At 39.5% G+C, this 26745-nt stretch overlaps 1 protein-coding gene across 9 annotated transcripts in view; it reads right to left on the bottom strand.

Annotated features, from left to right (window-relative positions):
- Positions 1-26745, bottom strand: part of RPGRIP1L (RPGRIP1 like) — a 142070-nt gene that overhangs the window by 45484 nt on the left and 69841 nt on the right. For 5 of the 9 annotated variants that reach the window (XM_073307595.1, XM_073307597.1, XM_073307594.1 and 2 more), the window contains 6 exons: positions 21876-22248; positions 15460-15674; positions 14471-14554; positions 13233-13313; positions 10638-10800; positions 8595-8692 (listed from right to left, as the gene is read on the bottom strand). In XM_073307595.1, the coding sequence (XP_073163696.1) occupies positions 8595-8692; positions 10638-10800; positions 13233-13313; positions 14471-14554; positions 15460-15674; positions 21876-22248 (1014 nt within the window). Of the gene's footprint in view, positions 1-1253; positions 1373-2841; positions 3321-6164; positions 6334-6749; positions 7095-8594; positions 8693-10637; positions 10801-13232; positions 13314-14470; positions 14555-15459; positions 15675-21875; positions 22249-26745 lie in introns of those variants that run through there. The other 4 variants (XM_073307599.1, XM_073307600.1, XM_073307601.1 and 1 more) reach the window with 4 other exon arrangements.

Genomic DNA, 26745 nt, shown 5'->3' with positions numbered 1-26745 from the left:
GACACCTGTACACTGTAATATACATATATCAAACACAAAACATTTATGTGAAAAGATTATCATTACGGTAGCAAAATCAAGCCCTCAAACATTAGGAAATGCCAGAGTTAAAGCTGCCTGTGCAAACTGAATTCAGCTCCCTTGTACATATGCATTGTGATAGAGTCTTTAATTATATGATCACACACCATTTCCACCCCCAAAGACTCCTGCCTCATTCACTGCACAGAATGGATGGTGCTCATTTAATAGACAGCTATTCAATATTTTGTTTTTTCCTCATTATTCAATGTCTGACCCAAGGCCTTATTTTATTTCACACCAGTCAAACCCTGCTCTGAAGCCAGAACTATTAATTTCCTGATGGGCTTTTCTGGGGTGATCATTGCTACAGAATCTTAATGCTCCAGAAGGATTATTTTTACAACATCTCTGTCATATGAGGGTGTATTATTCCGACTTTACAGATGGGGAATGGAAGTACAGAGATATTAAGTCCCAAAGTATCCACTAATTTTGGGTGTTCAATTTGAGACACTCAGGACTTGATTTTTCAAAGTACTTAGCATTATACAGCATTTTACAATATATGTCAAAAAAGGCTCTCATTGACTGCAGGTGCTGCTGTATGTACTCAGTACTTCTGCAAATCAGACTGCAGGATATCTAGTCAGGCACACAGAAAATGAGGAACACAATTAGTAATTAACTATGAAAATGTTGGTGTGACTTGACTAGCATCACATCACACAGAATTCTGTGGCAGAGGCAGGGATAGACTCCAATTGTCCAGAGGCAGCATTCAATAACCATGAGATCAACCTCTCTGATCCTGCACCACCCTGCTGCCTCTTTCACTCCACACTTTCCAACTTCTGCAACAAATGAAGCAGGGTTCCTACAGAAAACAGCCTCTTGCACTACACACACACACACACACACACACACACACAACCCTAATTCATCCCCAGAGCAGGTCCATCCTGTTCACTGAATGAGGCAGGGATCTTTGTATGTCATCATGTAATTAAAGACTGCAAGTTAATGCATACACAAGGGGCCTGAATTAAGGCAACCTTAATTCTGGCATTTTCTAGCTTCTGAGTGCTTGACTTTGCAACATGAACAATGTCCTCCCGAGAGAGAGAGAGAGAGAGAGAGAGAGAGAGAGAGAGAGAGACTGTGTGTGTGTAATTTCCCAGGTTTTTAAAAAAAGTAAACTGAAAAATTCCATTTTGTGGCATCATACTCACACGCACATGGGTCATCAGCATCGTTGGAACATTTAGATCCACCACACAGACCTCTGCCACTTCAACCAATGGCGTAAATAATAGCTGTAGTAGGTTGTAATCCTGCATGTGGGCCAGCACTAGACAAGATGGGACACTTTACCAGTTGCTTTTACAGATATTTTTTGACAGCAGAGGAATGGTGAGACTCAGGAATCTTGGATTCCATTCCAGGTGCTGGAGAGGTCTTCTCTAATGGGCACAGACTCTTCTGCCCATTTCTCCGAAGTGTGACCCCTTCTGCCTGGTCTCCTTCAACCTGTGCTTGTCCCAGTCTTGCTTCTTCCCTACTCCTGGCTCCTCATCCCAGTCACATTCTCTTATGTAGCCAGTCCCAGTCTCCACTCCTCAGGCTTCTCATGCTAGTCCCAGTCTCTTTCATCCAGCCATTCCCAGGTTCCACTCCCCACCCAACCTCTCAGCTTCTTGTCCTCAGCTCTTTGCCCAGCAAGTCCCAGTTCCAAGCTCCTCACCCTGTCAGTCTCTCCTTCCCCACCCTGGCCTCCAGTTACATCCCACTATTCACATTCCCCATCTCCACTTACTTTCAGTCCCAATCTCCCACCCTGGGCTCCATGTCCAATCTCAGTCCAATGCACTATAAGGTGGGTAGAAAGCTGGCTAGATTGTCGGGCTCAACGGGTAGTGATCAATGGCTCCATGTCTAGTTGGCAGCCGGTATCAAGTGGAGTGCCCCAAGGGTCGGTCCTGGGGCCGGTTTTGTTCAATATCTTCATAAATGATCTGGAGGATGGTGTGGATTGCACTCTCAGCAAATTTGCGGATGATACTAAACTGGGAGGAGTGGTAGATATGCTGGAGGGGAGGGATAGGATACAGAAGGACCTAGACAAATTGGAGGATTGGGCCAAAAGAAATCTGATGAGGTTCAATAAGGATAAGTGCAGGGTCCTGCACTTAGGACGGAAGAATCCAATGCACAGCTACAGACTAGGGACCGAATGGCTAGGCAGCAGTTCTGCGGAAAAGGACCTAGGGGTGACAGTGGACGAGAAGCTGGATATGAGTCAGCAGTGTGCCCTTGTTGCCAAGAAGGCCAATGGCATTTTGGGATGTATAAGTAGGGGCATAGCGAGCAGATCGAGGGACGTGATCGTTCCCCTCTATTCGACATTGGTGAGGCCTCATCTGGAGTACTGTGTCCAGTTTTGGGCCCCACACTTCAAGAAGGATGTGGATAAATTGGAGAGAGTCCAGCGAAGGGCAACAAAAATGATTAGGGGTCTGGAACACATGAGTTATGAGGAGAGGCTGAAGGAGCTGGGATTGTTTAGCCTGCAGAAGAGAAGAATGAGGGGGGATTTGATAGCTGCTTTCAACTACCTGAAAGGGGGTTCCAAAGAGGATGGCTCTAGACTGTTCTCAATGGTAGCAGATGACAGAACGAGGAGTAATGGTCTTAAGTTGCAGTGGGGGAAGTTTAGATTGGATATTAGGAAAAACTTTTTCACTAAGAGGGTGGTGAAACACTGGAATGCGTTACCTAGGGAGGTGGTAGAATCTCCTTCCTTAGAGGTTTTTAAGGTCAGGCTTGACAAAGCCCTGGCTGGGATGATTTAACTGGGAATTGGTCCTGCTTCGAGCAGGGGGTTGGACTAGATGACCTTCTGGGGTCCCTTCCAACCCTGATATTCTATGATTCAGAGCCTTCCCTCTCCAGATCTTCGTCTCTTTGTCCTGTCAATCCCTGTTCTCCCGCTTTGCTCCAGCTCCTCATCAGATCTGTTTCCTCTCCCCTAATTTCCCCTGTCCCACTAGATCTCAGTCCAACTCTCCTTGCCCAGTCAATACCTGTCTCCCCTCCCATCGAAACTCACTCTCCCAGTTTTCCTCTCCCCAAATCAGCCTCCAGTTCCAACCTGCCCACCCCAGACGGTCGTTGTCCCAATCTACTCCCCCTCTTACCTCCTACTGACCTAACTCTTAAGAGTTGAGGATATTTCCACAATCAGACCCTTAATTATTAAAAATAATTTGTCTATAGAAGATTAGATGTAAGTATTAAAACTGGAAAAAAGTTAAAATTAAAGTGCTTAAAGCACAACAGTCACACATCGATAAGATTAACTACAGAATTTCTAACAAGAATTATGCTTCTCAGTAGATTATACTAGCACAAATATTTTAGTAGCAAGAATTGTAAGTATTAATGTTCTAATAAAATCTAATTACAAACACATTCGATTCTTGTAAAGCAGACACTGTTATTACAGAAATACCTTAACACAAGCACCCACTGCTAAAATTGTTTACAAATAACTTTTATTCTATAGAACAAGATACTGTGTGTGGTTCTGGTATCACAGAGCAGGCACCATAAAATTAACTAATGTAATATATTTTAACCAAATAACATTTAAATATTCCTGTTAAGATTTTGGATGTAGTGTTTTAATCAGCAAATGGCTATAATTTAAGATGGAACTTACATTGAAAATGGACTCTCCACCTCTTGAAACATTAAAGGCAAGTTATCTATAGACCTTCTTGTAATTTGGTAATGGCATGATTGTTGAAGAACAGAACTTCTAGAATTTATACTATTTCTATCAACATCTTCAGTTATTAGATTAACACATAAAAATTAATTACATTTCTTTATTAATTACTAAAAGAAGACTGCAATTTTTAGAATAGTCTAATCTAGTAACACTTACACTTCTAAAACTGCTGTCCGTTAAAATTCAGATTAACTGAAATCTGATTCAAAAAAATTACCAAAAATATCTGTTCCGGCACTCCTGCAGAACTCCTTTTGACTGAAAATGGGATTCCTCCAGATCAGTGGTGGGTAACCTGTGGTCTGCGGGCCGCACGCGGCCCATCAGGGTATTCCACTGGTGGGCTGCGAGACAGTTTGTTTACATTGACCGTCCACAGGCATGGCCGCCCGCAGCTCCTAGTGGCCGCGGTTCGCCATTCCCCGGCCAATGGGAGCTGCAGGAAGCAGCGCAGGGATGTGCTAGCTGCCACTTCTCACAGCTCCCATTGTCTGGGGAACGGCGAACTGCAGCCACTGGGAGCTGTGGGCAGCTGTGCCTGCGGACCGTCAGTGTAAACAAACTGTCTCGCAGCCCACCAGCAGATTACCGTGATGGGCTGCAGATTGCCCACCACTGCTCCAAATAGAAAGACTGGCATAGGAAATAATAATAACTAACACACAAACAAATCAGAAGAAAAAGGACCATGGAAGCAAGGGTTTGTATTGGTAATAGAGCTAGAGGAATCACTGCAGCAAGCTTGAGTCCTGCTAAGGACCTATTGCTTACACTCCTATAGATTTGCAGCCATGTATATCAGTGCTATGATAATGCACTTAAACCCTCTGACAAATCCTCAGCACACCCATATTCCTTTCCCTGTGGAGTTGCAGATACATTCTCAGTACAGTTGAGTGTGAAATTTCCTCTCCTTTTCTCCTGCCAAGCACTGCATCCTTTAAACTTTATTTGGCCCTTTTGTGGGTGCAGGATTTGGACCTACATTTCTTATATACAAGGACAGAATACTCAAGTGTTTAAACCACTTCCTAGAAAGTTAACTAAGGTCTCAATTGAGCAAGGTACTTAAGCACATGCTTAACTTTTAGCATGTGAATAATAATACTGAAGTTAATAGTAATATTCTCATACTTAAGTATCTTGTTGAATTGGAACTTAAAACAGAACTTTTTCATTTGGGACTTTAAAGGTCAAATGTGGGAGGAAATATTTCAGTGGATGAAATGTATTAAAAATTACCCTGTAGGTAAATTTCAGAGTAACAGCCGTGTTAGTTTGTATTCGCAAAAAGAAAAGGAGTACTTGTGGCACCTTAGAGACTAACCAATTTATTTGAGCAAATAAATTGGTTAGTCTCTAAGGTGCCACAAGTACTCATTTTCTTTTTGCCTGTAGGTAAATGATGCTAAATGCATTTGAGTTCAGTTTATCTGAAAATTCAGAGATGCAGAGAGAAAGTTTTTTATTGTCCTAGAATTAAACTACAACACCCCCCCAAAAAAAACAAAACAAAACAAAAAACCACCAGTATTTTGCAAAGAAGGGAGGACCAAAAAGCTGGTAATGAACAGCAACTATCTACTTTTGAGCATTTGATCGATTAGGCGGACAGAAGAAATAAAACATGCAAAACAATCCCTTTAGTAAGGGCATTGGAAATCCTAACAGAAAAAGGATCTGTGGCATTGTGAATTTATGAGGAAAATTGAGAAATCAGAAAGAATGTTCACTAGAATGGAGCCAATACTTAGTCTAACTGGCCAAATTCAGTTATTGTTTGGGGTGGGGTGTTTTTTTTGTTTTTTTTTTTGTCGTTTTGGATTTTTTTGGTTGTTTTTTCAGACTGAAGACTGTCTTCAGTACTTTTTATTTTAGAGTGGAACTTTCTTTCACACCAATTACAAACTTACAAAATGTCCTGCAATCCAAAGTCGCTTAGTTAATGACTCCAACATTTTAACTTTCCAGAATGAACATTCTGCTTTTAAAACTCAGCCTAAAAGTCCATTTAAATATAAATAATAAACTGATTCTTATTCTTAACATAGACAGTTTGAGCAGAAATAGTGGAGGTGTCCACAGTATACTTTTAGAGGGCATATCTCAGAAATAGTGGAGGTGTCCACAATATTCAGAGGGGTTTATGGAACACAAATTTTGAGAGGAAGACCTATTTTTGTTAGCTTATGCTTATGCTCAACTGGGCTTCAAGCAAAGTTTGGTGGAATAACATTTCCTAACATAAGTGCAGCTGGGGAGAAGGGATAACTGAAATCATAAGGAAGAATACATATCCAGCTTCAGGGATTGCATATGGTTTACTATCATTTGACCCAAATTGCCTTACAAAGATCAGGCCTGCATTGGTGTGAGCTTGCTAGTGTTGAAGACTTGTAGGGAAGATAAATTCTTGATTTGAGGCCATCTGGTGTAATATTTAAATTCAGGGGAGTAATTGGAGTGGCAATTCTTCTGTGTGTGGAGTCCATCCATGAAAACTCCTTGATTCTTTTTGCCTGTTTAGGTTAATAAACATCATGAATAATGGTGTGACCTACAAGCTTTTTTCTCCTGATAATTAGGTCTGGCTGGGTATTTCTGAAACCATTTTTAATAAAAAAACAAACCTTAAGAGACATGCTTTAAAAAGTGAAGTGTGTGTGTTTGGTTTTTTTTTAAAATACAGACTTAAAGTGGGTGGCTGTTGTGCAAATATCACATACATCTCTGCCCATGCACCTCAATCAGACTTGCAAAATTCCATGTGTGATGCTGGTAAACTAGGTGCCACCTCTTGCCAAGTCTGTAGGCATCAGCTGAGCACTGACAAATTCATAGCTGGAAATCAGACCAGCTCACCTATATGTTAATATTGTTCAAGATAGGTGTTGAACATGTAAGAATGTGTTTAGTGTTTAGATTTTATGAAATGGTTATAAGTTGCTGCATGCATTAATCTTACTTGTAATGTCTATATCCTGCACTATAAGGTAATATGTAAGTTATGCTTTATAATTGTAAAAATGCTTGCTCTGAACTTGTGAACCTAGGCAGGAAAAGTGCTCAGTCCTGCCCATCCAGAAGAACTATCAAGACTTAGTGGACCATTGTGGAACATCATGACTCAAAGCCTGGTTTAATGGCCCTCTTATACCCATGAAGGTGCTATGTGAGAGAAAGCTCGTCCCATCAGCTTGAACTTGGAAGAGGGAAATAAAGACAGCTGACATGAAAATTTTTCATCTCTTTGCTGTCTGGACTCTTACAAGGGCTGGAGCTAAGAAACAAAAAAAGCAGAGATCACCAGGGTCAACCTGGCTTAGCCCTAAAAAGACATTCAGTTCTGACAGATCACAACATCTTTGTAACATTTTGGAACCACAGACTGAACTCTTTTGTGTATATATGTTGCCTGCTTTAATCTGTAAATAACTCTCTCATTTCTTTTTCCTAGTTAATAAATCCTTAATTAGTTTATTATATGCTTGGCTACCAGCGTTGTCTTTGGTGGGAGATCTAAGGTACAAATTGATCTGGGGTAAGTTTCTGGTCTCTTGGTACTGGGAGCAACCTGAATATTTTCTGATTTTTGGTGTAAGTGACCATTTATTACTAAGTCCAGTTTACCTGGGGGCAAGATAGACTGGAGCGCCCAAGGGAATTATCTGTGACTCCATGGTAAGACATTGCAGTGAATCAGGAGTTCACGTTTGTTACTGGGTTGATGAAATCTAATGATAGAATATACCACTAGTTGGGGGGGGGGGGAAAGAGGGGCTCTGCCCTGCTTTTGACAGTCTGCCCCGAGATTGGCACGGTCAGTCATGAGCCACTCCAGACAGCGTGACACAATGGTATCCAGTTCTACACTCTTCTTAGTGTATGTCTCCACTGCAATCAGGGGGTGTGGCTGCAGCTCATGAAGACATATCCCAACAAAAAAGCCACGGCAGCACAGACTTCAGTGTGGGCTAGCCATACAAGTTACTAGTCAGGGTTCTAGGTGGGCATGTCCAGTCCATGCTGAAGCTCGCAATGCCACAGCTTCACTGCTTTAACAGCAGAGCTAACTAGATTCAATGTAGCTAGATTATGTCTACACGAGCTACAATCACACACCCTGGTTGCAGAGTAGACATCCCTTAGGGCTGACCCAACTTTCTTTGACTTAAATGGCAATTGGACTGGGCTCTTCATGAGAAGTTCTAATTATACTAAAATGTGAAAAAGGGATGCGTGATTTGAGATGAGACGAACAAATCTGTTTTTCTCATTTGAACCCAAGTCTCATCTACTATAATTTACAATGCTACCTAGCTTTCTTGGGTTACTGCTTTATGTTCTAAATGCAATGTAAAGGCTTCCTAAGCAAGAAAGTTGTACTGGACACAAATGATAGCTGCATATAATTTGCATATTATTTGTTTATGCTTGCAAACCTGTACCTGCACATATATTACATAGTCAGATCCGTAAGTGCCTGACCTGAGGGCCAAGTTTTTGAAGATGACTGAAAATTTACAGCTTAACTTATGTATATAGAAAACCTCTTTTGCATGCATAATCAGGTCATTAGGCTAAGTTACCTGATGTGTGTGCGCAAGTTTCCTATTTCAGTTTGAAACAGATACACATAAAAACTGAAGGCTCTTTGAAAATTTAGCCCTTGATATTTCACTTCTGATATTAGAGGCAGACGCATTTAAAATATGTTTTTCTTAGATTTTCATAATTTCCCGAACAGAAGCATTTAATTGCCATAAATATACTGACTGACCTGTTTAATATTGTTGGACACTGGGCTAGGAACAATACAGTCATCACTGTCAGTTATTATTGATTCCATGGCATCAGTTGCCTGTCTTTTACCTTGATCTGTTGGGGAAAAAAACAGTTAAAAAATTCTGTATTTGCAGTCCATCTGAGATTTGTTGAGAAACCTAGGAGCATAATACTAGTTTTTCTAATAAATACAGTTTGAGAAAGTCATGCAAATCTTTTCTCATTTGCAGACCATGAAACAAGCAAATCGATGACTACTAAATGGTCTAGAAAGTCCCTTGTTTTTCTTCTGATCTGCTAAAAACACTAATGGCTATGATCGTGGAAACAGAGGTACAATTGTATCAAATCTCCTGTGATAAACAACAGTGTAAACAAAGATTAGTTTAATATTGGAATTAAGGCTGTCAAATTATTTAAAAAATTAATCATGATTAATCCCGGTTTTAATTGCACACTTAATAACAGAACAACAATTTACATTTATTATAAATATTTTGGATGTTTTTCAACATTTTCAAAATATATTGATTTCAATTACAAATACAAATTACAGAATACAAAATGTAGAGTGTTCACTTCATATTATTTTTTTATTACAAATATTTGCACTGCAAAAAAGATAAACAAAAGACAGTTCAATCTACAAGTCAAGCATGAAGAGGCACACAAAAGTTTAGAGTATCTGGCATGTAAATACCTTGCAACACTAGCTACAATCGTGCCATACAAACACCTGTTTTCACTTTCAGGTGACACTGTAAATAAGAAGCAGCCTGTAAATGTAAACAAACATGCTTCTCTTAGCGACTGGCTGAAAAAGAAGTAGGACTCAGTGGACTTGTAGGCTCTTAAGTTTTACATTGTTTTGTTTTTGAGTGCACTATGTAAAAAAAAAACTTTCTACATTTGTAAGTTGCATTTCACAATAAAGAGACTGCACTTGTATGAAGTGAATTGAAAAATATTTCTTTTATCTTTTTTACAGTACAAATATTTGTAATAAAAATAATATAAAAGTGAGCACTTTGTATTCTGTGTTGTAACTGAAATTGATATATTTGAAAACGTAGAAAAACAAAGATATTTATAATAAATGTCTATTGGTATTCTATTATTAACAGTGCAATTAAAACTGTGATTAACTTTTTAATCAAGTTAATTTGTTTTGATTTAATTGCTTGAGTTAACCGCGATTAATTGACAGCCCCTAAAAGGAATATTGCATTAAGCTTTGATTTCCACTGTCTAGGTTTCAGCAGCTTGCACATAAATGACTACATTGCAAAATAATTTTTCAGAAACAGGTTAGGGTTGGATTCAGGCAGACACTTCTACAAAGCCTTCAGCTCAGTTTTGCTAGAGTAAAAAAAAATAAATAAATAAAAAAATAAAAAGCAGAGGGAGTTAACTCTTGATTTTTGCAGTCCTAATGGGAACAGAAGGCCTAACAAGAAGCTATAAACAACTGAATATAAAAATCTTGTATCCTGTTCCTGCCCTTATTTAGTAGGCAAGGACTCAGCTGGATTCCCTGATACTAAGCTTAAAATAAGAGCTAGAACAGGATGACCTGACTTTTGTAGTCTGTATATAAATCTGCCTCTAATAACTTGAAGTCACAGATGTGATAAGATGTACTGCCCTCTCATTGTCTGTGATGATCTCTGATATTACTGTTGGCTGTTATCTGCAGACAAAAGAGGAACATTTTTTAAAACAGTCTTTAGAACATCACTCTTCTGAAGGGAGAATATAAAGACGTTTAAAACAGAAGCCAGGTTTCCTTTAATATTTTATGAAACTAGGTCAGATACCAGATTTTTGCATTCAGTTACTATATAGCTTCCTGTTGGGTTAAGAATAACACCAACAAACCCACCCAGGTACAGTCATGAGGAACACCAGAATATAATTTCTGTCATGAACCTTCTTATAATGAGGTAGCTCCCACTGTCAACAAAAATGCTTAAAATGGAAAGAGAAGTAGCTTTATTAATTAAATAGATTCATTTATAATTTATAAAAATAAAGTTACCTTCTGGTTCCAATTCCTCAGTTATTTCTGTTTCATCTCCAGAAGTAGCCGAGCTCTGGTCAGCCAACTGACCCTCAGATAGTCGAGAAAGGTCATCTTTTTTCTGCTGAATTTCTTCAGAAGTTTCCTTTACTTTATCATCTGCCACTCTTTCCTGTATAACCTCAAATAAGGCAAGCAATATAAAAGTAGGTATATTTATAGACATTCTGTGGTATTTAGAACACCTACTAGAATAGGAAAAGCTACTGAGACTTAAAACTTGAAGATTTATGGCTTGTATGCATTATATATGTGACCTGTTAGTAATGATATAGCTTAAACAGGATAGAGAGCAATGAAAAGCTCATCAATTATCAACTGCAATAACAAATATCTGACAGAGTAAAAAGGACAAATTAATAACCATTTACATTTCTAAAGATATAATTCATAAAATCTCTTGGCATCTGTCAACATAAATGCAGCCTCTGATGGTTTCAAAACATTTAACTTGTATTTTAAACCATTTATTTTTAGAAAAATTATTATTCAGATGGTATTTTTATAACCTTGATTAGCCTTTATGCAGTGTCTTCATGAACTGAAAATGGCACTAAAAAAGAGCCAGTTTAAAAATTATATATTTAATGCCTCAAAAATCGAGGGTAAGAGAATGCTTTAGTTTATAATTTTCTCAAAAGTTCTCTTCCCCCCCCTCTTTTAGATCCACAGAAATCACAGATCATGGTACCTTTTCCAGTATGTACCAAATCAGGGATATTACACCCATCAATTCTGCTGGACTAAGTTTTATCTGCTCTATAGGGAGCCCAGTAAAGCTTGTTACCAGATCATTTTCTTTCTGGGTCTGATTTCTCTCTCCAGTCAGACATTTGAGCTGCACCTGTCCCCCTACAATATTGGAGGCATGGGGCTCCAGGGCTTCCCATAACCATTCTATTCTTGGGCCAGGTGAGTCCCTCCACTAGTCTAGACCACTGCAGCAATACAAAGTAACTTTAAGAAGCGACTGAGGACTCTTCCATCAATTGAACAGTTCTCTGCTGGTATGAAGCTGGCTTTAGGCCCTCCATTGGCATAGGAGACAAATCAGAGCTGGGACACTGTGTGCTCCAGACAATCCTTGGCCAGTGGAGCATTCTTTATGAAAAACAGTGGCAGTGGCAGAGCTCCCTTTTTGCAGCTCACGAGATGATCTCCTAACAGATGGAGCTCCTTGTAATCTTTGGCTCATTCTATTTGGCTTGCTCTGCCTTAAGGGGAGGAGGAACAAACAGAAAGAGCGCAGCCAGGGGAACCAAACCCCTTTAAATGTGTTCCCTGGAGGTAAATTGGGGGAATTAGCTTGCTTATTTGCCCTCAAAATAAGCTTTAAACAGAGGAGTATGAATGTAAAATCAGGAGCACTGAACCACTGTTCTGTTAGCTCACCAGACTGATAATTTGTCAGGAGCACTGACAGGACATAGCTGCTGCCAAGTTTCTGCCGCAGCCATTGCTGGCAGTAAGAAAGGTGTAATCTAAATGTCTTGGATTTGGAAGGAAGGTCAGGTGCCAGAAATGAATATCCTTGCACAGGTTTGCAAAACTATTTAATTATCCTTATTTTCCTCTGGGGAACAGAGAAAGGTAAAGTCTCCAGTTCAGAGTGATGGCAAATGTGACTTGACTAGTGTGATACACTGGACAGGTGAACCAAAAGGTGGTTATCCAACATTTCAAGAGATATAAAAGAAAAGAAAGGGTAGGTTTAAAATAAATTATGTATTTAATACTTTTCTTACCCTTGGTATTTTACGTATTCAGAATATATTCCAAAATTGGTGGAATTTTTTTGCTCTTATCTAGTGATCATCTTTAAAGGGAGGGAGGAGATGCATTTAATTCAAGTGTTAAAAGCATAAGGAATTATGTAGGAATATTACTAACTTAGTAGTGGTTGAGAGGAAATAATGTCAGTCACTGAATCACCTATATTCCAATGCATTTAATGAAATTTCCTCCATCCAAATACTGATCCAGGCTTAGCCTGCTAAATGTATTTTTTTTCTTCTTTCTATTTCCTCTGCATGTACAGTTGGAAGGCTACATACCGTGTAAAGAAGCAGTAAGTTGGACAGCAGCCCATAATGGCAGTATTATGCACGGTCCTTCCATGAACTCTAATCCTTCTTGGCACTGTACTTTTGATTCTTTAATATATAACATGACATGTCTTGTATGCCTGTATAAAACCATTTACTAAAACATTCATTTGACCTACCTGACAAATCAAGTAATTTTTTCTCTTAGATTCTTATCTTGGATTTCCTAGTTACTTAGCAGTTGATGAACACACAGCACTTGGATGATAATGTTGATACCAACTTCATTCCTGACCACTTAGTCAATTTCTCTACTCTAGTTATTCATCAAGAGAACCAATTAAAATTCTAATTACCAAACAACTAGAATACCACTGTATTACAGTTTTACTCTTAGCGCATGACTAAACAAAGCTGATATTGAATTTTCTGCTACAGCTATCAACATATAAACAGAATTCAAGCACAAATTGGTATATGACATCATAAAACTTGAACCACCTCATACCTCTGGAACATTTGAAACAGTAAGTGTGTCAGCCTTAATTTTTTGTGAAACTTCTTCATTGTCTGCATCAGCAACAGGGCTCTGAGGTATTGGCACACAATAAGGAGACATAGTTAACCGATACTACAAAAACTAACACATAAAAGGCAGGCTTTCAGCCCAGCTTTCAAATGAACCTCCTTTAAGCAGCTGCAATTATTTGTATTGTCAAAAAGGTCACATGAATATCTAAGAACCAGAGTGTACCATACCCAGACAAAGTAAATAGACTACTAAGGTTTACGTTTATTTCTAACCCATTTGTGTTTCTGATTCTCTTACACTAATACAGTGCTGCAATGTCTGGGCTATAATCCATACAAAAAGCTGTTTTGATTCTTTTTTTTTTTTTAATTAATGGAAACTTTTACTAATATTACTTTTGCCAGGAATTTAGGTCATTTGCACAGCAAAGCTCGGCTTTTCAAAGAACAGAGTTGAGCACCTAAATCCTACTGAATTTCAATAGGGTTTGGGCACCTAACTCCCTTTGAAAATCCCAACCTTATGCATCAAATTATACCTGCAAATCAGGTAGACAGACTCCAAATAGCAAAAAATGTTTCTTCAAATATTTGTGGAGCAAATTAGGAAGGGGTGGGGGAATGGTCCTTGTGAATAAATCTGGTCCCAAAATATGTTTATATTACTTATATAGAAGTCTAATGTGACTAAAGTTACATTTAAGTGGAAGCCTTACATATTTCATATAAACACTCACACACACTTCCTACTTTCATTTTTCAGATTTAGGCTTTTGAAAAAGTTTGATTCCATCAGTGCTGAATTTGATCTTTTATGGTGAACTTACAATAGATTGACTTAGTTTATACTTATGCTCTTTGGTATTTATTACTGTTCAAAACAAATCTGACTAAAATTTAACTGACAGTAGGAAGAGTTGTAGATCAACACTGATACTATGTTTTTAATGTGATTAATTAAGGTTATCAAATGCATTTATGAACAGAAGAACGTAACTGTATATAGGCCAAATATAATTAATACACCATATTAACAAATAATAAACTACACTTAACACTCATCTCAGGACATTTTACAACTGACGTGAGAGACTCCATTTTAGTTAACTGGCTTCAGCTGATTAAAATAGTAATTATTGGTACAATAATTTGTTTAAATTATTGCATGAGTACATTTTCAACACATAAACTCTTAAGAAAATACTTAAACCTCACTGGAATCGGTAGTATGCTGACATCCATAAAAGACACTTTCTTGTCTGCTAGAGCAGTACGCTGCCTTGGTTTGGGCTTTGGTACCTAGGATAAATCAATATAATTAAAAAAGGTGTTTGTCACAATGTAGTACTGGCCCTTTAAGAACAAAGAGGCCAAAGCACTCATGACTCATAAGCTGCTTCCTAATTAGCACCTGGACCACAGAAATGGGGAAGAAACAGAGAGTGGACGAGTCAGTCAGGAAAAGGGCAGGTGAGAGTTGCTTGGGAGCAAGTGATCTGTAAGTGAGAGCTTCCAGACACCAGGAGACTCCAGCAGGTCCCTGGAGAAAGCTATAGGTGGTTACTAGAGGAAGGCTGAAAGCAGGAGAACAGCAAGAGGGGTTTGCTGACTGACCACTCCAGCCACACAACAAGCGCCAAAAGCCTGGAGAGAGCTGAGAGCCAAAGAGGCAGGCATGCCTGTTCTGCCACAGCCTACCACCTCATAATTCTGCTTCTGAGTGTCTGTTTTTCCTCTTGCGCTCTCCCAATGTCTGTATTTCTCTCAGTTCCTTCTCTGGGAACTTTTAGGTGACAGGTAGAAACAGTGGAAGCTAGCATTGTTTGGAAAATTAATGAACAATACTGAAATATTTCCCTGTAAAATCTGATTGAGGATTTGGAATTTACTTATTTTAAAAACAAAAAGGTAAATAATTTGAAATGTCTAGAAAATGGTTCTATCTAAAAAGGTTAATGTTTGCTTTGTCTCTCCTTTACAATTGTCTATGTGTACAGAAGACTTTTAAAAGCTTCAAAAGTGATAAAATAGAGGCCTTTTCTTCCAGCAGAAATCCAACTGGTGGTTGTATGAAGTATTTCTACTAGTCTCTATTAAATGCACTGTATTGTAGGGATTAATCCTACTTGGCAAGGTTGATAGGATGACCTACTGTAATAGGTCTTTTCTATCTCTAACTTCTTTGAATTTGTTAGATTACTTACTGTCATTGATGAAGTAAAAGAAGGGGTCAGGATTAGAGTCTGCACTTCTTCCTTCATTGGTAATTTAGTTGCTGTTGATTTTTCATTTTGGATGTAACTCACTAGGTCTGCTGCCATTGCTGATCCACTTGGAGGTAGATAGGCGAACCTCCATTTTAGTTCAATGTTGATGGTGCCAGAAGAATGTCTTTCAGAATCTGTTAGTTCAAATGTACCTGAAAGGAGAGTGCAAAACCCATCTAGCTATATAGTTAACATGCAAAGTGAAACAACAGCATGTAATACAAGAATTATAGAGGAATGGCATTCCGTTTCTTGAGCTCCGTGCAGCACCACAACCAAGACAGGCTTTAGAATATTAATTCCAAGCAAAAGGATATGTCCTATAATTTCAAGTCTCACATGGAGAGTATTTTAAAGCAAAAGATTTTGAGGGCAGGCCATAAGTACAATAGGGGAAAAGGTAGTGCAAAACAGTCAAAGCTTAATGTATGTGTCACTCTTTCCTCGGAGGGAGTTACCTTGGAGAACGAAATTTCAGTTCATGACAATGTAAAAGAATGCCTATTGTTGAGGTTCCCTTAGCGAATTTGTTCAAGATTGATTGGTTACATCCATAGCATACGTTAGAATGGGAGCCCAACAAATCAAGCATATCAATGGTGGGATCCAAATGCATACAGGTTGGAGGCCCCTGTCAACAAGGATAGTGAAGTGTTTATGTGCTAAACTCTTTATGTTTATTCCTTCCTTCGGGATCACGACTGGGCTCAGGAATTGGAGACAGAGGTGTGTGCATAATATTGTGCATATGGCCCATAGGTTCACATATTGGGTCTCACTAATGAAGCATTCCTGAGTCAGCATGGATGGAAGGGCAATCTATAGGGAGCAAAGGAACGGATCAAAGAGGGGGAATACTTTGGGACCAGCTGATACCCCTTGTACACTCTTTGGCAACCTGGTAACAGCCACTGGATGTGACTATTTTTCACCTCAGTAAAAATGATTTAGGAATGTGTGAGGAAATCAACTTGATGATCAGAGCTAAATGGGATTTGGCGCAGATTTTTTGGCGCAGAATTTTTTCCTTGGAGTGATGATTATTTGGTCTGAACTGATACAACAGAGCATACCGAAGGAAGCCATCAAGCCTCCATGGGTTGGAAAGGGTAGAGCAGTGGTTCTCAACCTTTCCAGACTACTGTACCCCTTTCAGGAGTCAGTTTGTCTTGCATACCCCCAAGTTTCACCTCACTTAACAATTATTTGCTTACAAAATCAGACATAAAAAATACAAGTGTCATCGCACACTACTGCTGAAAAATTGTTTACTTTCTCATTTTGTCTGTATGTAATTTCAGTTTGTACTGGTTTTGCCAGTGCTTTTTATATAGCCTGTTGTAAAACTAGGCAAATATCTACATGAGTTGATGTACCCCCTGGAAGACCTCTGTGTACCCCGAGGGGTACACATACCCCTGGTTGAGGACCACTGGGCTAGGGAGTACATGAATATGGAAGTGGCTAAATTCATATGTGACCAAGAGGATTGGTAATTACTCATCTAGACTTATCAAACTGGGCACCCGAGTTATTCAGAGAGGATGGGATACACCTAACCAATTGGGCAACAGATATACTTTTGTTTGATATTGAGGAAGAAATCAGCAAATATCTGGGAACCTTGATGTATATGGGTGAGGGGGTGGGGGTGAGGAGAGGAAACAGCCAAGGTCAAGTACTTCTTGTGGAAGGTATCCCAATATATGTACCTAAGGTATCCATAGTGCATGTAAATCCATTCTCCAATCATGATGGAAGAAACATGGGTGGAGATGGATGAGGATAAGGGTAAATATATGGTCGATCGTGCTGAAATTTGGGGATGGGTAAGAAAATAAAAAGTCCATATCTTTTAATGGCACACATTTTTAGCCTGCCTGTTTGCATGAAGGAGGTATTGTAGCTGATGTCTACCATATAGTTTTCGAGCAAGACCTCGCTGACGGGGAGTGCAATTTGGGCCAATGATCATGTCTGCAAGATGTTGATCACTTTGTACTGTGACTGACTTCTTCAAGCAAGATTTGTAGTGAATCCACTACTTTCTTAAAGAGGTCTTGCAACTGCTTGAAGTCGCCTGCTCTAGATGGTGGGAGAGGAACAACAGTTTCATCAGGAAACATGAAGAAATGTTGATCACAGGTGTAGCCTCCTTGTTTAGTCTCTCCTGATGTTCCTCAAAGATCCTCAAGAATTGGTATCTATATGCTGCCCATGGGTCCCAGTATGGCCACTGAGGTGGTGCAAAGTGCCTGGATGGGGGCATCAAGGGTGTTCATACCAAGTGGGTGGGCCTTGTCTACCCTGGTGATAGATTGATCGGTTTCTACATGGCTAGATCAATGATGTTGTCATATAGAGCCTTGCACAGACACAGAGTATAGGTAATACCCATCATCTACCTCGTCGTCGCTTGACGGGGTGTAGCAGTCATGGATGGTGGAGGAGATTGTCTTGGTAGCATATGTAAGTCAGGGGACTGGGACATAATCAGTACTGCAGTCATGTTGATGCCTAGCAAAGGTGATTCAGGCATCTCCGAGACCATCAAGTCTTTAGGGAACCAAAATTCCTTTGGCATTGAAGCAGCTGTTGGCTGAGCAGAGACTGTTGAAGTGGAAAGAGTCAACGGTACTGGAGGTATTTTGTGGACCGACAAATGGCTAGCAGATATTGCCCTAGCCTTTTGTGGAGCTGAAATACTCAGTACCGATTCTCTATAAGACTCCATTGGTTCAACTTTAGAGGAGCTGCATTGTTCTTCGCAGATCCTTTCCCCTCTAGAGTACTGATCTAGCCAAGCCTGCCTCCTTATGATCTTTGGGCTTATTGGTAGTAACGGTACCTGAGGATCATGCAGCCTTGTGGGTACCTAGTCATGGGTCACTCGGTACCAACATAGTCAACCTTGTAGGAGAACTCATTCTCTTGGCTGATTCCCTACTCGGGGGACTAGTGGCCTGCTTTTTTGAGACTTTTTGAGAGGAATCCAAGAATTTCCTCTTTGAAGTCACCAGAGAGTGCTGAGCCAATGATGTTGATGGGATCAGCCTCACCAGGAATTGCCGTATGGGGGGGGAGGAGAGTAATGTCCCAGGTCTGGAGGCTGGTCAGAGTTAGCTTTCCATCATGAGCCATTTTGACTTTAGCTCACATTTTTTTCAAGCTCTCAATTTAAGTTTGAGGCAAAATGTGCACTTCTGAGGCACCTGTTACTCTCTGAGGCAACAAATGCAGTGGGAATGGCCACAGCTGACAGGAATGGCTTCTCAACAGGCAAGGCAACATTTAAACCTGGGGGAGCCAGACCCTTTTTAGGGTTCACGTCCCAAAAGGGAAGAAACCAAGTAAAATTAACTTACACTAGTGTAATAACTAGGGCTCCGTGTCTGTCATGGAGGTCATAGAAATCACACATTCTGTGACTTTCCGCGACCTTTGAGACTTCTGCAACGGCCACTGTGGATGACCCCAAGGCTGCCTAAACAGCTGACCTAGGTGTCAGCTGCTCAGGCAGCCCTGGGTACAGCCACATCAGCTGCTGCTGGAACAACTCCACAGGAAGCCGCTTGGGTGGCCCTGCAGCCAGCCGCACCAGCTGCTATTTCGGCAGCCCCAGGCAGCTGGCCCCAGGGATCGCCCGACCTGGCCCCGGGGACTGCCTGAGCAGCAGTCCTGGGATTGGATGGAGCAGCCGCTGCTCAGCGACCCCTGGCAGCTAGGCCTGCTGGCCCCTGGCAACAGTCCTGCGGGCAGCTGGAGCAGCAGCAGGTGGATGTTCCTGCCAGTGGTCAGAGCAGCCGCTGCTCGGCAGCCCCCAACAGCTGACCCTGGCACCACCCTGTCCCCCTGAGCAGTGACTGGCCCCGCACCCCGCATCCTCCCTGAGCAGTGGTCCCCAAGCTACTATTTATAGTACAAGTCAGGGACAGGTCATGGGTGTGAATTTTTCTTTATTGCCTGTGACCTGTCCATGACTTTTACTAAAAATACCCATGACTAAATTATAGCCTTAGTATAATTATTCCTCAAGCAAAATAAGAATTTTTTTATGTGGGAGGGGGAGAAAAGGAAAAGGGGAAAAGAAAAAGTGGTAACAACACTAACGGAAGCTCTATTACGGTGTCTAATACTGAAGGAAACATAAGAAAATGCTAAGAGAACTCTGCCAATGGGTTCTGCTAAGGCTCCTTCTCAGGCCAAGGGTGGTTGAGAAGAAACTCAGGGTGGTAGCAACAAGGCAGAGTACTAGAAGAGGAGAGCACATGTGCAGGCTGAATGGACACTGCTACCTAAAATCTCTGATCGGGGGTACAGGGATGCAAATACACCTAGAGTGGATCACCCATAGGGATACTACTCGAAGAAGAGCAGCTTCTATTCACCTTTAGTCACAGATTTAACTATTTTATTAGTTACAAGTTGGACAAGAACTTTAAAATAAGATTATGAAGCAGCTCAGAGTCCACTGCCCAGCAAACCTGGGAAATGTTTTCCTATTTTAAATACACATAAGAAACATCTTTCCCTAATTCAAACTACCACATATATTTTCTCTTCAATACATAATAAAATTACATTTTTAGAGTCTCAGCATGGATCTCTGCAAATGATTTCATTAAGTTATTTTCCAGGGGTGCATTAAGGAGCAATAATTATCTACTGTAAATAAATAGGTTTTCTAAGAATATAAGTGATACATATAAACAGGCATCCTAAACTACATAAACTACAGCACCAATTAAGTGCAGCTAAGTATAAGATTAATAACCTATATGCTAAATGTTTTTCTTTGACAGCATTAGTTTAAAAACAAAACAAAAAAGAAAAGTAGAAATACCTTTCACTTAGTTTTCAGTTTACTAGATAATTCAAAACTTCACAGGCAGTGTTTTAATATTTCAACATATTCCCAAATTATTCCCACTATATGCCCCAATCCCGCAATCAGATATATAGGAGAGCAAGTGTTCATCAGTGTGGATCCGACTGCAGGACCATGGGCTCAGCTGACACAGTATTTGGACATATGTCTTAGACGTGACATCTTAATAAATGTGCAAAATATTGCTCTACCTCTCTAAAATGAAGCCTCATTATAAATATCTTAAGACTCCCCCCTCAAAAAAGTTGCATTTATATTCGTTTTAGTCTGTGGACTTTTTTTCACATTTATTATCGGTCTGCTGCATAGCATGGGTTCAAATGACCTCACTGTTTTCTTTGCTCTATGGCTGAAAGATGACAAAGGGTTTCTCACGTGAATGTCCTGGTTGATTTTTAAGTGCACTTCAGTTAAAATGATTAAAGGAAAATCCTGAAAAAATTAAGTCAAAGGATGGAAGGTAACCATGGAGGAAATTAGCATGCTTTTACTAGAAAAAGGAAGAAAGATCACTGGAAAAAGAGAGAGAAAACAACTACAAAATGCTTTCTATTATAAGGTTATTACCTGTCACTAAGCATTTAAAAAGAATGCTATGAAAGTATATCTTCAAGAGATCCAGATAACTTTTTTAATCACACAGATGCATTCAGGAGGATTTCCAAGATTTCTTTTAAGAAAACTCATTTAATCTATATTTGTTTTCTATGTACTTTACAGAGGCCCTGTTACATTTTAATAAAGCAGCAAGGTCAGAAATCTAATGTTTAGTTTAGCACTTTCCAAGTGATATTAACACTAACAATGCTCTATTACCACACTAAATACGAATGCTAATGATGTGGTGTCAGAGAAATACATCACACTGACAAGTCAACCAATCAGGATAGATTTCTGACAGTCAAATCTATGATCAAAAAGTCAAATGCATGGATTTGTAAAAGAATAAAAAAAATATAGATGATGTCTTAGCAATTAACTCAGTCCCTATTAATGAATGATGATTTATATCAGCCAGGCTAAATTATCATATAGTATTCATGCCACAGTTGAAATGCCCATTCGTAGCAGAAGAACACAAGGTCAAAAGGTAAAAAGATGTTACTTGTCATTAGTGTGAGCAGGCTGAATGAGAACTTTGCCACTGAGTTTCTGTTGGTTTTACTTTTTTTTTTTTTTTTTTTTTTAACTCATGGGGAAGTTTTAAAAAAAAATACAATTGCCCCCATCATTCCAAGAAGACTTGTGCAAAAAGCTGGACCTTGCATTCAACCCTACAGATTGCCAGCTTTGAATCATTCTGCTTTTCTGGTGGTAATTAGATGCAAAGCAAAGATCCCCAACATCAGATTTTCAATTTATGTTTATGTAAAACTGAGAAAACACAGTGATGAATTAAACACACAAAATATATCATGAAGCAGTACTGTAAAGTTAGTTAGCTTTGAAAAGGTCAAATTCTTACCTGATATATATCTGTCATGCGCTAAAGAGATAAGAGGAACAATGGCTTTCCCTACATAAACACCTTCTTCTGTTTCACCATCATCAAACACATAAAAAGTCAAGGATTCTGATTTTAAATATTGGTCTAAATCTGCATTCATTGGCACTGGAAAACACATGTGATCGTCAAATTGAGGGCTGTTGCTGCTATGAATGATGGGAGTATCATGGTCTGCAAAATCAAAGATCTTGTAGACAACATAAGGATTTGGCTGAACGTGGTTTTTTCGGGACTGGAGATTGTTACAACATTTTATTGTAATATGAAGCTCATTTAAGTTGCCATCTGCTGAAGCGCTGGCTTGGTCAGTTCTGAGTATCGGTTGCTTTAACTGAAAAAAGCACATGTTAATTAAAACCCATTAGAATTCTGATTCTGGTACAGAAGACCTATATAAAAAGCAAAAACAGCTGCCTGCTTGAATGACAACCAAACTACTATTTAACTAACTTAATCTGTAAAAACTTTACTTGAACAATAAATTTCAGTAACTTTGGTTATAAGCATAGGGGAAGAAGAGATTAATCCTTTCCTATCTACAACTTATTTGTTTTCTTCTTGTAAAACTTTATGAATCATGTGCCAGTAAGAGCTGGGCAAATAGTGGATTCTTCAGTTGGCTGACAATTCCAATAAATTGAAAAAAGTTTCATTTTGAGTTAAACCAAAACAAATTCTTTTGAAATTTTCACTGAATCGAAAAGTCAGAACAAAATTTGAGTGGGGTTGAATGAAATGTTTTGTTCAACCCAACTCAATTTTTTTTTTTTTATGTAGGGCATTTTAAGCAAAAGAAAAAGGGGACTAGATTAACAAGATGACTAGAGGAGAAAGTGGCAACAGCAGTCTTCTTATAACTTTTAACTCACTTATGTTGCGGGAGATATGGATTCAGTTCCCCATCTGCCTGATGTGGAGCAGGGATTTGAACATAGGTCTCCCATAGTGCAGGAGAGTGCCCTATGAATTAGGGAATCAGAGATTCTAGTACGGATACTTCTCAATTTTGCTGTTGAAGCTCTTCCACTTTTTATAAATAATTAATAGTCATTTTAGCAGGGACTCCAATTTAGGTCTCCCACATCCTAGTAGAGTGCCCTAAGTCATTCTCCCTCTCTTTTCTTGGTCCAATGACTATTCATTAATTATTAATAGTGGCAATTCAGTCATCCTACCTAAGTGTCCTAATCACTGGGCCAAAAGTTATAAGGAGGCTGCCTTCTCCTAAAGCTCTTTTGTGACTCCAACCCTGTCATAAATATAAAGGGAAGGGTAAACCCCTTTAAAATCCCTCCTGGCTAGAGGAAAAATCCTCTCACCTGTAAAGGATTAAGAAGCTAAAGGTAACCTCGCTGGCACCTGACCAAAATGACCAATGAGGAGACAAGATACTTTCAAAAGCTGGGAGGAGGGAGAGAAACAAAGGGTCTGTGTCTGTCTATGTGCAAAAAGAAAAGGAGTACTTGTGGCACCTTAGAGACTAACCAATTTATTTGAGCATAAGCTTTCGTGGGCTACAGCCCACTTCATCAGATGCATAGAATGGAACATATATTAAGAAGATATTTATACATAGAGAAAACATGAAAAGGTGGAAGTACCCATACCAACTGTAAGAGGCTAATTAATTAAGAGGAGCTATTATCAGCAGGCGGAAAAAATACTTTTGAAGTGATAATCAAGATGGTCCATTTCGGACAGTTGACACGAAGGTGTGAGGATACTTAACATGGGGAAATAGATTCAATTAGTGTAATGACCGAGCCATTCCCAGTCTCTATTCAAACCCAAATTAATGGTATCTAATTTGCATATTAATTCAAGTTCAGCAGCTTCTCATAGGAATCTGTTTTTGAAGCTTTTCTGTTGCAAAATAAAAGGAGTACTTGTGGCACCTTAGAGACTAACCAATTTATTTGAGCATGAGCTTTCGTGAGCTACAGCTCACTTCATCGGATGCATATCGTGGAAACTGCAGAAGACATTATATACACACAGAGACCATGAAACAATACCTCCTCCCACCCCACTGTCCTGCTGGTAATAGCTTATCTAAAGTGATCATCAAGTTGGGCCATTTCCAGCACAAATCCAGGTTTTCTCACCCTCCACCCGCCCCCCCCCACACAAACTCACTCTCCTGCTGGTAATAGCCCATCCAAAGTGACCACTCTCTTCACAATGTGTATGATAATCAAGGTGGGCCATTTCCTGCATAAATCCAGGTTCTCTCACTCCCTCACCCCCCTCCAAAAACCACACACACAAACTCACTCTCCTGCTGGTAATAGCTTATCCAAAGTGACCACTCTCCCTACAATGTGCATGATAATCAAGGTGGGCCATTTCCAGCACAAATCCAGGTTTTCTCACAATAAATTGGTTAGTCTCTAAGGTGCCATAAGTACTCCTTTTCTTTTTGTTAGATTATGATTTCTTTAAATGGCTGAGAAAAGAACTGTGCTGAATAGAATGACTATTTCTGTCTGTGTCTCTTTTTTGTAACTTAAGGTTTTGCCTAGAGGGATTCTCTATGTTTTGAATCTAATTACCCTGTAAGGTATCTACCATCCTGATTTTATAGAGGTGATTCCTTTACTTCTATTTACTTCTATTTCTATTAAAAGTCTTCTTGTAAGAAAACTGAATGTTTTTTCATTGTTCTCAGATCCAGGGGTTTGGGTCTGTGGTCACCTATGCAAATTGGTGAGGATTTTTACCAAACCTTTTCCAGGAAGTGGGGTGCAAGGGTTGGGAGGATTTTGGGGGGAAAGACGTGTCCAAACTACGTTTCCCAGTAAACCCAGTTAGAGTTTGGTGGTGGCAGTGGATATTCCAAGGACAAAGGATAAAATTAATTTGTACCTTGGGGAAGTTTTAACTTAAGCTGGTAAAAGTAAGCTTAGGAGGTTTTCATGCAGGTCCCCACATCTGTACCCTAGAGTTCAGAGTGGGGGAGGAACCTTGACAAACCCAAAAAACATTCAACCAAACAAAAAAACTTAAATTTTGGGGGAAACTATTCTCCAAACTTGACATAAAATTGGGAATACTTTCTGGTTGACCAAAACAGCATTGTTTGGCAAATAAACTATTTGCCCCCCCCCCCCCCAAAAAAGGCACCCAGCTCTAACTCAGTCAGTCTAAAAAACTATTATGGTCATTGTTCTATAGGTAATCAAATGAATTATAGTATAAAATTACATTAGTATTTTTAACCCTAGAAGATTTTGAAAAAGTCAAGCATCTCAACCTTGACTTATTCCTATCCCTATTCAATGTCTCAATATAATTTTTATAATTATAACCTCATTTGTACACACTTTTTCAATAATTTAAAATTAATTATCCAAATTAATTCCTATTGTGTCTCTATAGTTATACCAGGGATTTATTTGTCCCAGTTATTTTCCATCCCATGACCCAAAGCCTTTATTTAAAAAAAAAAATCAGCAAATGAAGAGCAATAATAAAATGTTCTGAAGTGTAGCAATACCCTAACAACTGATATCGGTGCAATAGTACTGTAAAGCCAATGAAATTTTCTTAATTTATTACATAAATCATCAACACCTTGCATATTCTGGGGCAAGGTGGACATACATTTTGCACAAGACCTGTATACTCCATGGCACCGTTGTAGACTAAGAATTCCACAGCAGCTTCAATTGTAATTTTAATATTAATGTTTTAAAATTAAATACAAAAATGAGTAATCCAATAGCGCTCAGTATCTCCCCTCTTATTTATTTTGATATTAAATTCATTATTCCATCTCCACATTTTTAGTTTTTGATATGCCAGAGATACTTGTACTGCCAGCGCGTGATTGCATTGCAGAAGTTGTTGGAGGAAGGTGGAACTTTTGGTTCAGGTGTGGCTTTTGATATCTGGACAATTTGATTTTGTGGGATAAATCACATTAACAGAATCATTCTCTAGAACGATCAATTAATGTTGTCACTGAAACCTACAGAACATACAGTTTCAGATTTATCAACTGAGAGAATGGGGCAGTGCACACCTCTCAGAGCTATTGTTTCAGGCTACTAGACTCAGGGAGACAATCTGTTTGTAACAGGTTCTCTTAGGGTCACATTTTCAAGATCACTGTATTTTTGTGACCATAAGGGCTAGGGTTCTTTTGTTATTTTTAAATAAATGAAAGCTTAGATTCTGGAGCACAATACAGCAACTAGTTGTGAAGGTGAGGAACATATTGGGCCCTTCACATGATATTATTATCTGTGTTCAAATTATAACAGGAAATATTTCTGAAAGCAACAGAGATTCAGCCAGGTGTTTGGAAGGTTTCTTTCCACCCTATTTCCCCATAAAATACAGATTTTAATGCTTGTTTTAACAACTGCCAGCAGCCACCAATTAAATGACCACACTGCACCTCAAAGTGTGTGTGGAGGGGATTGTTGTCTGGCTGGCCGAGGGAAAGGGAACAGTGCTTTACAGGTGGGAGGGAGTGGAGAGAGGTCAGAAGCTGCTGCAAAAGGGGGGAATGGGTCAGCGTGGCAACACTGACTCATCCCCTGGGACCGGAAGGGTAGAAAAGAGACAAGCCCATGTGGGATAAGCCCTTTTCCACGGAGCAGGCGAAGCAGCACCCATCCTCACTCCCTTTAGGTGGCAAAAAAACATTTTTGGTCAGGACCTGCTGTGGGCTTTGCACTAGTCGCCCCTTTTTGGGTGGCTAGGAAAGAATTTTTTCCTCACCACCAGCTTGGCCTAGGTGGAGTGGAGGTTTTTTGCCCTCCTCACAGTGTGTTTAGGAAGGGCTTCGTTAATGTGATGCGTGAAGGGAGTTAAATGAGTT

This window comes from Lepidochelys kempii, chromosome 12 (assembly GCF_965140265.1).
Source record: "Lepidochelys kempii isolate rLepKem1 chromosome 12, rLepKem1.hap2, whole genome shotgun sequence".
In the NCBI taxonomy this organism is placed as follows: Eukaryota; Metazoa; Chordata; order Testudines; family Cheloniidae; genus Lepidochelys; species Lepidochelys kempii.
This window is presented reverse-complemented; position numbering and strand designations above follow the sequence as displayed.